This window comes from Coffea arabica, chromosome 3e, assembly GCF_036785885.1.
Source record: "Coffea arabica cultivar ET-39 chromosome 3e, Coffea Arabica ET-39 HiFi, whole genome shotgun sequence".
Classification (NCBI taxonomy): Eukaryota; Viridiplantae; Streptophyta; class Magnoliopsida; order Gentianales; family Rubiaceae; genus Coffea; species Coffea arabica.
The window spans coordinates 10,514,720-10,526,303 of record NC_092315.1 but is presented as its reverse complement, the minus strand read 5'-3'; the positions used below and the strand labels follow the sequence as shown (position 1 = coordinate 10,526,303).

General features: G+C 33.1%; 1 protein-coding gene across 1 annotated transcript; it reads right to left on the bottom strand.

The window, feature by feature from the left end:
* Window positions 1–7,541: 7,541 nt before the first annotated feature.
* LOC140038969 (uncharacterized) lies at window positions 7,542–8,415 on the bottom strand. The gene is made up of 2 exons (XM_072084716.1): window positions 8,245–8,415; window positions 7,542–8,030 (listed from the first exon to the last, which is right to left on the bottom strand). The coding sequence occupies exons 1-2, from the start codon at window positions 8,333–8,335 to the stop codon at window positions 7,750–7,752; spliced, it is 372 nt and encodes a 123-aa protein (XP_071940817.1). The 5' UTR covers window positions 8,336–8,415; the 3' UTR covers window positions 7,542–7,749.
* Window positions 8,416–11,584: the final 3,169 nt, after the last annotated feature.

The window sequence follows — 11,584 nt, the reverse complement described above, 5'->3', positions numbered from 1 at the left end:
AGTGCATTTAATGGAGACATATATAGCACGACATCTATATAATATTTTCAATTATGAAAGATGACAACTGAGAATAATGGAAGTTGGAAATGATCGAAGGCAAGGACCACTGAGTTTGGAGTCACACTGACCTTAACAAATAGTGTATTTGGCTACAAGCAGAATATGTGGTCCGCCATGGGTCAATTGTCTGTTCATATCATTTAAAATTTCATCTCTATGCCCGTTTCAAACGGTCAAATGCTCCCCATATTCAACATCAGCTAAGGCAAAAAGCCTTAAAAAACAAGCTACTCATATCACATATTTATATAGCTTGAAATTTGGTATAATTAGCAGGCTTTGATCCATAGACCCTTCAACACGACTCGATAATACAAATAATTATAGCCTATATAACCCGAAAGAACGATTAACAGAGTAACAATGATTATGCGACTAAAGTATATACAGATAAGACAAGTGCATCCAATTCTATCAGCCCAAAGGAAAAGAAAAACCAAATTACTTGAGTATATTAAGGAAGATGGAGGGGAGGGATGAAGGCAAAGGGCCACAAGCAGTGGGAAGGGAGTGGGAAAGATAGAAAATACTGACAATATTTTCAAGGGGGGTGTTGGGTAAGGGAAAAGAGGAAAGAGAAATAGGGAAAAATTTTGACAATTTGGTCGCGAGATTTAAGGAAAAAGTCGCATAAAATTGACGATATTCATTTCCTTTTGTGGGAAATATGTGTGCAAATAAAATGGGGCCATAGGAGTACTTTTGCACATTAAAGGGAGGCATGTATTGTAATAAAAATTAGAAGAGAGTTTCTCGAAATTGTCAAAACAATTTAAGGAAGATTTTCGAAATTATTCCTCGATTTAATCTCTTGCAAGTTAAAGAAGACATCCTTTTTTATTTTTATTTTTTATTTTTTATTTTTTATGTTGCTAATTATACCTGTTGAAGAACAAGTAAATGGAATCCACAAATAGTTTTAGGGGTCGGGCAACTTTATACCACTGCCGACATCGTTAGATGTACAAATTTTAGCTACATAAATAGGAATAATTTGGAAACCTCTCTTGATTTTTTGCCTAATATCAATTACTCTTTTTGAAGTTTTAAAAATATCATTGACCTCCACCAAAATCATATTTTTTTTTTGTAACAAACCCATTCCAACATGATAAAAATAAATAAAATAATCATTTAAAGAGAGAGATTATATTTGTCCCAACTTTATCCTTTTCTATTGTCCTATCTTGAATTTTTACCAAATTGATTTCTAACATATATTTGCAAGGAAGAACTAAAAAAGGTTGGTAGAGAGTGTTAAGTGCAATAATACTTGATAGAATAGTATTTGTTCTAATTTTTAGTTTTACTAGATTTTATTTTGCTTACATAATTGTCAGAATAATTATAGATTGGCGTATGAAGGCTAAAATGTGGCAAAGAGAGACAATAGCATTCAACAACTATTAGATTAGCCATTTTAATATATTTGAATTTATTATCTTCCTTTTTTGGTTAGAGGGAGGGTGTTTAAGGAAATAAAATTAATTTGAATTGCCAAATCTTATAGAATTTGCTTTCTTTTTCCAATTTTTTTTTTGCATGAAGTTTTTTTTAAAAGCGAGAGTAAATATAGTATTGGTATAGAAAGACAAAACTAGGGGACGGGGGATATTAAGCAATTTCAGTTCCAACTTTTTTTTTTTGGCCTACGTAAATGTTAGCTCTAGTAAGGCTTATTTAGTATAAAGTTCATATAGAGGGGCTTAGAAATTTGAAAGGATTAGGGTGATAAAATTCAGATATATATTTTCAAGTTGTTGTCATTATAGACTTAGATTGTTTTTGGTTATATATATTATTTGCCTAAATGATTATTATACTGTAAAGGATAATTTAATTACCAGTTGGTATAAGAAGATTAAATAACTAATATGCTTTAAGTGTAATATTGAAAAATGAAAAGGATAAACAAAGAAAGGGCATTCGAAAGTTTGTAAGCAAAATCTTTTTCTTTTCTTTTCTGTAAGTGTGCAAACAAATTCTTCGTTTACTTTTCAAAGAAATAACAATAACCGGAAAAAATGTAAAGGATAGACAAAGACTAGGCACTCAAAAGTAATTTCAAATTAGTCCGGTTGAATGTTGATACTTATCCTAAGTTTTATTTTATTTTTTCTCAATGATACTTATCCTAAGTTTTAACTTGTAGGAAAATTCGGATTTCCTATTAAACATAAATAGGAGGGGTTTGAGAAAAGGCTGTCTTGGGTTCAAATACAATCAAGAATCGGTTAGCAACAGACTTGGAGACGCCATTGATGATATATTAGATATTCCTGACAATTTTATTTATTTTTTTCTTTTCATTAGTGGTTGTGAGCATAATAATTCTTTGATGAAAATTATTGTCTAGTGCCAAACATGCATGTTTTGGTGGCGAAAGAAGCATAAAGCAACAAAAAAAAGATATAAATTTCTTGTGTCAAATTGTAAATGCGTATTAATATTAATATTTAAAATTGCCATATCACTCTTTTTACCCTTTTAAAATGAATCCAATCTTTGACTAAGAAAAGACATAATTCATTCTCATTTGTCGGAAAAATTATATGGACACTTTAAAGAGTAAAAACAAGTACCAGTCGGCATATACGAATTCAACTTTTACTGCACCAACTGATTCTGCCACTGTGTGGATTTAATGACTCGACGTGTCCCGGAAGAAAAACCAACTCAGCAGTATGGACTTCGCAGACATTTGATGGAATGGCTAAATTCTTTTTGATGTATTAATTACTTGTATGATTGCTGTGAAAGGGTGAATAGACTAAGTGCATTTCGTACATCGACATCGTACCAAATACAGCAATCAATCATCTGTTTAAACTTTAAAGTCCAACTACATCGTTGGCCGAGGCCACGACCCCTTTGACGGCAATTTTACAAAGAATTACCTATAAGTAGAGATCAATCTACTCCAGCTCTCTCATCCTTCACAAAATCAGTTTCCTTGAGCAAATTAAAATGGGTTCGAAGACACTTCTTTTCTATTACATTTCCATGGCTAGCTACCGTGTTAATGATTACCTCAGAGGTGGTTAATTGCTAGGGAATTGGCTGAGTCCCCCATGACAGTTGACAGTAGCAAGACATTTGTTGTCTAGTCTCATTTCGTCCTTTTATTTTAGGACCACAAATTTCACCTTTTAAATCATGTACTCTCTTTGTCCCAAAGCGTTTGTCGCATTTCAGAATTTCAACTTGTTAAGAATAGTGTCTAAATTGTGATATTAGTGTTTTCGTTTCCAATTTTTTCGTCCAAAATTTGAAATTCAAATGTGAATCTAGGATGAAGCATAGGTAAAGGTTGGAATAATGTTAATTTTGATTTTGATAAGATGACAAAGTTTGGAGATATCCCAAAATAGAAAACATGATATTTTAAAATGAACAAAACAAATGCTTTAAATGTACAACTGAAATTAGTACTCCATTCGTCCAATTTAAAGTGTCATATTTTATATTTTGAAATGTCCCCAAACATTTGTGCTTTACAGTTTAAATGCTTTTAAAAAAAATGCTTTACAATTTAAATACACCTTAATTTAAAACTACTGTACATTTAAGTATAGAAGCCTTTCTGACTTTGGGACTTGGGGTATAGTGGTCAGTCATCTATGGTTGGCTATGATAAAACTACCTCTTTGTTCGGAGTGTTTAACCATTTTATTGGTATTTGTAAAGAAAACCCTCGATTGAGTATAAAAACATTATAGATTTTGATATTCGTTAAACTAAAAGCACGCACAAATTGGAACAAAGTTCGAAATTACAAATCATTCCTAGATTACCCCAATACACGCTTTTATTATCTTCAATGCAGACAAGACAGTTTGAGACGAATGGCGTAGAACAAGCCAAGTACCCTGGATGTGGCTATGGAGAGGTACCTTGGAGGACCGGTGGTGGGTATGTGGGGCTATCCAAGAGAACTAGAGAAGGTTATGGGCAATGTTTTCAGAATCGGACCGGATCGGCTAGTTCAATCGATTGGACCGCGAACCGAACAGGCCAACGGTCCGGTCTAGAGCTAAAGCCGGAGAGTAATCAAAAACCGCTAGAAATCGAATGACTCGGACGAACCGTGAAAACCCGCTTAGACCGTGAACCGGCGATTTTTGAAACTTTTCAAAATTAATCGGCTAGTTCAATCGATTGGACCGCGAACCGAACAGGCCAACGGTCCGGTCTAGAGCTAAAGCCGGAGAGTAATCAAAAACCGCTAGAAACCGAATGACTCGGACGAACCGTGAAAACCCGCTTAGACTGTGAACCGGCGGTTTTTGAAACTTTTCAAAATTAATCGGCTAGTTCAATCGATTGGACCGCGAACCAAACATGCCAACGGTCCGGTCTAGAGCTAAAGCCGGAGAGTAATCAAAAACCGCTAGAAACCGAATGACTCGGACAAACCGTGAAAACCCGCTTAGACCGTGAACCGGCGGTTTTTGAAACTTTTCAAAATTAATCGGCTAGTTCAATCGATTGGACCGCGAACCGAACAGGCCAACGGTCCGGTCTAGAGCTAAAGCCGGAGAGTAATCAAAAACCGCTAGAAACCGAATGACTCGGACGAACCGTGAAAACCCGCTTAGACTGTGAACCGGCGGTTTTTGAAACTTTTCAAAATTAATTTCCAAATTGCAGCCACCAAGAATCGAACACCAAACCTTGTGTTTCTCATAAGAAACCCTTACCACTAAACCATAGCCAGCGGACACGATTATTTTGTGTAGATATCTACTTAACTTATTAAGTGAAAAACTAAAAATACCCCAAACCTAAGACACATCAAACTTATTTCTTTGTATATAAAAAATATATAAATGGAAAGATAGTAATAATTGTTAGTATATGTATATATATTTAATAAATTAGGTGAATATTAAATGTGTTAGGACAACCGTTAAAAAAATCCTTTAATAAAATAGCTTTTTCAAATTATTTTTTAAATTTTTGTAGAAAAATGTACGACAACGATTTAATGTGTGTAGAATAAAAATAATCAAGAAATAGTTTTGTGAAAAAATAAAAAAAAATGACAATCCAAACAAGGTCTAATTTGGTAACTAAATTGAATTGTTTAGATAAGTTATTGTTTTAAAAAAATTTAATTACATCAGAAACATTTGTGCTTTAAATCATAAATATATTGTTGGTATATCAATGTTTGTTGATGTACTCCCCTTGATTATTAATGTAATCCCCTTGATTTTTTAATTTGTGAAAATAAATAAAAATACTCAGACTTTTAATTTCAGTTACAATCTCACAATAAAATAGTGGTTGAAATGCAATAACAGATAGAAAGATTGAGTAGGGATATTCTTGCTCAATTGACATTGTAGACAAGTATTTAGGAAAAAAATTGATAAGTAATTATTATTTTAAAAAATATTTATAATTACATTGTACACATTCGTACTTTACATCATGACTCCTTGATTTTTTTTATTTGTGTGAATAAACAAAATACTTAAAAATTTTAATTTCAATTACAATCTCAAAACAATATCATAGGTAGTAAGATTGAATAAGGATATTGTTACCTAACTGACTGGTAAATAAGTATTAAATAAGGGAACATTGATAAATAATTGGGCGCTAATAACAATTTTCTAGTGGACAAAAAATGTGAATATGGAGAATTTTTTTCTTTCCAATGAATATGGACCGAGTGAGAAAGTCAAATGTCCGAAATGAAAACACAAATTTGAAAAAAGTTAAAAAAGAATTATTTTTCTTTAACCCAAATTATTTAATGCTACAACTACTCACTTTTATCTCATTTTTTGTTTCTTATCAAGTTTGCATTTCTATTTTCGATTCTCTTGACTTCCTTCGAACTCCAAACTTTCTTTTTTAAATTGCAATCTCTAAATCCCAAAGACGCAAATTAAAATTTAAGTTCACAATGTCAAATTCTCATAGACGTGAATTTTGTATAATTTCAAAATATTGTGATATTTTTGGGTTAGATTTAAGATTATTTTGGTAGATATAATTGAAATTGAAATGAAATTTATTTGTTTTAACTTATAATTTAAAAAATTTATTTTTGAAAATCCAAGCTATTCAAAAATAGTAAACTTTTCATCATATAAAGTTTTAAATTAGTCTATTGCATGTCTTATGTTGTACATATATATATATTTATATAAATTATTTTTAAAAAAAATTCATTGAACCGAGTTTGAACCGGTCCGACCGATTGAACCTCGACCCTTTCACTTTACCGGTTCAATTGACGGTCCGAGTTTTAAAACATTGGTTATGGGGGACATCCTGATGGTGGATATTGCCGCTTTTATTGTTGCAACTGAAGCTGTTAAGGTAGGGGTTGCAGGTGCTACCCGTGTCCTGGTTAGCCGGAGGAGACTAAGCATCAGAACTAACACAAATAAGTGCTTGAGAAGTGATGTAATATTCACTGTATGTATTTAGATGAATACATACAGTGAAGGTTGGGTTCGACAGGAAGGTTGGGTTTGACGGTAAGGTGAGAGGAATTATAATTAGATAAATTATATTCAAGATCGTCTACTTATAAAAAAAAATTTTAAAAAATTATGTGTCTCTTTTATGAGCATTTTTGTGTCATGGCAAAACAATCTCATGCTACATGAAGTCATTTTAGTGGCTTTGCACCAAAAAATGGCTAAATTTGGTACGTTGGTTCATCTATAAATCAGTTTACCATCATAAAATGGTTTTTATTTTTTATTTTTGCAATTTTAAGTATACGTAATCAACTAATGTAATCCCAATATTTGTGATAATAGATTTTACAAAAGCACTATCTATCCGGTTTTGTTAAGTGTTTCACTAAAAATAGATTTAAAAAAAAACCTTATCTCCCCTATCTGTCAAATATAATATAGGAGCTGAAAAGAAATGATAAAACCAAATATTTAATCTAGCCATACCAAAAATCTGGTCAAAAGCTCAAGGAGATTTTGTTTATTTAACTAGTTTAATTTCACAAGAAAGTTAAAAGTCTAATTGACCAGCTGACTTCAAGAGCGTCAATTATACTATACAGAAAAAGTATGAGTACACTGAATTTGAGACTCGAGGACGTATAATGATCAGTTCAAAGGAAGGGGTCCAGTAATTAATTGTAGCATGTCGTTTTCCAATATCGGGAACATGACTATCTAATTTCATAAAATACACTAAATAAATTCAAAAAACATGACTTTGTTCCTTGCCTGAAGTTTGTTGCTCAAATGACAAAACTGTCTCTAGATCTACTAGTAAATGATCACAAAAGGAGCTTTACCCCTTTTGCCATTCTTTGTCCTGTCTGAAAGGAGTCAAAGCTTAAGATAGTGTAGCTTTTGGGAATCTCTTGTTGAAACTTCGAAGTGTTAAAAAATTTCTCAGCAAATATTCTTGAATTATTTGGGTATAATTTAGATTTAGACAACGAAGCATGTGAGTATATTTGTGAATCCAAGCAGAAGTAATGGCTGTTGAAACTTGAAACACGCATAAGATTTCATTTACACCTCATTGAAGTTGAGAAAAGTACATCATCATTTGCAGTGATTCACCTGATGGTGAATTCGATACCACTGATAAAGCTCTTATTTTTATCACACAATACATAATTTTATTACTTTTAAGCCTCTTAATTTGGACCAAAGGCATTTAAGCGCCATGACCCATACGTCCTGGCTATTAGTTTTGCGGTTTGGTTTCTGGCTCAGTGTAACCAGCGTCCTTTGGCTCACCAGCATATGTGCAGCATCTGCAGCCTCCATAGCCGCCGCCGCCACAGCAACCATGGTTACAACCACCACCACCACCACCATAATGACCACCACCACCACCACCACCACAATGGCCTCCATAACAATGGCCGCCACCACCATAACGGCCGCCGCCGCCACCATAACGGCCGCCGCCACCACCGTACTTGGATTCTTCCAGGCCTTCAGTGCTCTTCTCTGCTGCATTGGCTGCAAATAGTCACGGGATCATGCAGAACTATTTAGTTAGTACATGCGTCCTAGAAAAAAAAAATTTTATAGGAAAAAAACCGTCTTGAGGAATTCATGTTGTGCAAAAACGTCTATGTTTTGCAGGTATAAAATTGTTGATAAAGGAAAGAGTAAGTTCTTGAATGGACAGCTAACTATTTTCGGTCACTTTAAGAAAAAAAAGAAAGCTTACTATTTTCGGCCAAATCCCTGGCTGTCACCTCTGAGGCAATCATCAGAACTGCTGCTAAAAGGCATAGGAGGAGAATTGCCTTGGAACCCATTTTTGTTTTCCTCACACAAATTGGTTTATGAACTCAAGAATTGGAGTTGAGAACAATGAGAAGGATGAGGAAGCTGGAGCCTTCTCTTCTCTATTTATAGGGAAATTTACGTGACATGTTTCACGAAGATGGAGAGATAAAATATGCGTGTAAATGTTTCGACCGCACGATTGAGGTGGTAGTTGAAGATAATTGTGATGGCATATGTGATAGAATATCCGACAAAGATGAAAGATGGAGCCAAAAATTTTGCTTCTGGGGGTAAATAATAGAGAGCTTAGAAATACAAAAGAATGTAACAACGAAAGTATCACAAATTGTAATTCTGAATTCAAAATAGCATAACTAGCATTTTAGTGAAAGGATAACTCTGAAGCAAAATAATTATAATAAAATTCAATACAATTCTGCTCTTTATTAATCAGAGTGTTATGCAACAAAAAATATTACTTTATTATCATTCACTGTATAGAAACTTATTATTGAATTTACTTTTTACAAAAATTATCTTAGAATTCAAGAATATCAAGTTTGATTTGATATTAAAGTAAGATAACATTAAAAAATCGCTTATACCATATTGCATTAAAGTTAGTTGTTGGGAAGAATAATACTAAACGGCTAAGAATAATTGTTTAAATAGAGAATTACTGACGATTGAAAAGAATAATAGAAGAATTTCTAAAGAAAAAAACCTTAAAGATAGGACTTGCCTTAGTGTACTTAAAGTTGGAATTTGGAGATTGATAGATAGAGTTGAAAACAAGGCGGTCTAACTTTTTGTGTTTGTCACAATGACATTTTGTGAGTTGTGTCTGTTACAATGACTATCAATGTCATTTTAATTTTTTTTTATTTCGGTTGTATTTTCATTTTTTATATATTATATCTATTTTAAGTGATATCATAATATAATTTAACTCGGAGACTAGAGGTTGGTATTTTAATTGATATACTACCGTATTTAGGATATTAGAGGTTCATATGTTATTCCAAGTTGTGTTTGGATTGCATTTTTCGTCATTTTTCATGGAAAAATTACTGTAGCGATTTGATATATGTGAGGAAAAAAGGTGATAGGAAAATGTGATCACGGAAAACGACAATATTTTCCGACGGAAACAAGCAATCCAAGCAAGACGTGAAGACGAGACATAAAAGATTACTATTAATTACATTTGGGGAGGGGGTGGAAATAGGAAAATTTTATTAATTTTATAAATAAAGAAGTATAAAAATAGGTTTCAAAAGTTCTGGGATGCGTCCCCGGCCCCATGTCTCCATCCTTCATATCCAACTTATCACAACTGGATTTCCTGTCCAGGATTTATATTAGATATTCTAATGGCATTATCCAACTTGGAAGTTTCAAACTTGCCCGTGACTTTTCAAACTACTGACATTATCACAACTTGGAAGTTTCAAACTTGGCTGTGACCACTCGATGCAATCAAGAATATATTTAAAAAAGCTCTCAAATTTCGCACAAAGTGGCAAATTCATATATATATATATATATATATATATATATATATATATATATATATATATATATATATATATACTAGGTGATGGTTTCCCACGCAAGGTGTGGGAACTTTAGACCTGTTAGTGAGATTGTATTTGTTATTATGATATTAGTTGAGAATATATTAGTTTAAAAGAGTACAGATGGTTGATATGATGCTGATTAGGAGCGTTAGAACTATTGAAAAGACTATTGATTGTGTAGTGAATATTTTCTACTAAATAATAACTATATCAGTGCAATGCAAAGGCATATATCAATATATCATGATACATGCTCCATAGAGAGTCATAGAAACCTAAATAGCAAAGCATAGCAATAAAGAACAATTAGGCTCTGTCTTCTTTAAAAAATGTAAATCGACATAACTAAGGATTTTGCTAATTTTTTACTACATGTTGACATCATCTCTCTTTTGATATACCACAGTGCATATTACTCAAACGTGTATGCTGAAGATCCTACAATTCTTCAAAACTAATATTTGTTGCACTCAGGAAAATGCTATTAAAATCCTGCAACACAGGCCCCGGGAGAGGGGGAAGAGGAGAAACATAGCACACTTGATATTTGAAATTAATCATAAGTTGTAGTACCATTATAGTAGCAGGGTAATTAAGGTAAAATCCATGTCCATGTGCAAAACCAGAGAAACTAATATAACAAAGACAGCTGCAAAATGATTGAAGAGTGAAATATGTTAAAAGTCTTTGTCTCCCCAGTAAGGATCTGTCCAGTGAATAATCCTCTATCAAAGAACCAAGTTATGGAACTCAGAAGTGCTTATCTATGCCAGAAATTAATCAGTGCATCAACTTCCTAAAACCCAAATTGAAACAGAAACTAAATTATATCAAATAAATGATGATTGACTGCAAATTGTACTTATTGACGATTCAGTAAAAGCCAAAATTAATGTTTCATAACATATAATTGCTGCATAAAATTTCTGGGTTTCTCCTGACTTAATGAAATTGATGTTTCTAGGTCTATCAATGTATTGCTTCCAATGAAATTCATCCACCAATAAATCAACATGCCACAAGACTGGAACAAAAACAATCAAGCAATTAAAAGATATAGAGAAGATACACACAATGATCAATTAGACTCAGATCTGTAAAAAGCGAAGGTGAAATGGAGGGAGGCACCACCATGGCTGCAAATTCTCAGTTACAAATGCAGATGAGTTGCTTCTTATCCCACAAGCCATCTGGGTTGCCCAGTAAATCAGCAGCACCACCAAAGAATTAAGTTGGAGATGAAAAAAGCGCTACCGTCTTAGCAGATTTTTCAGAGATAATCTGCAATCTAAAGACGCCTTATTTGATAGCATTTCTAGTTTCTGATTTCCGCAAAGGGCTACTAATTTCTTTTCTTTTGTTTTTTAAATTGTTGAAATCATAGGCATGAAAATAGAGAGGAGCAACAACCCTTTAGAAACTCCCCAGCTCTCTGCTGCCTCATTCACTTTTTTCTTGAGTTATGATGAATATAGTCCTCCAACTCTAATAAAAGTTCACAGTGGAATTTTTTTGCCCCACAATACTGGCAGTCAGCTTTAGAAGGCAATGTATCTGACTTGTTATTATGAAACCAGTGCATGAACGCTAATAGGTATTTGTTTGCCTATATGAATGTACACCAATATCAATAGCAAATACCAGAGTAAGAAAACACACAAAGCTATTTAAAAAGGCGCAATTGAACTGAATATACCT

Bases quoted from the DNA above. Each gene is read 5' to 3' on its own strand.
- LOC140038969 (XM_072084716.1), bottom strand. From the start codon at position 8,335: ATGGGTTCCAAGGCAATTCTCCTCCTATGCCTTTTAGCAGCAGTTCTG. The intron at 8,031-8,244 runs GTAAGCTTTCTT...GACTATTTGCAG, and splicing joins CAGGGATTTGGCCGAAAATA to CCAATGCAGCAGAGAAGAGC.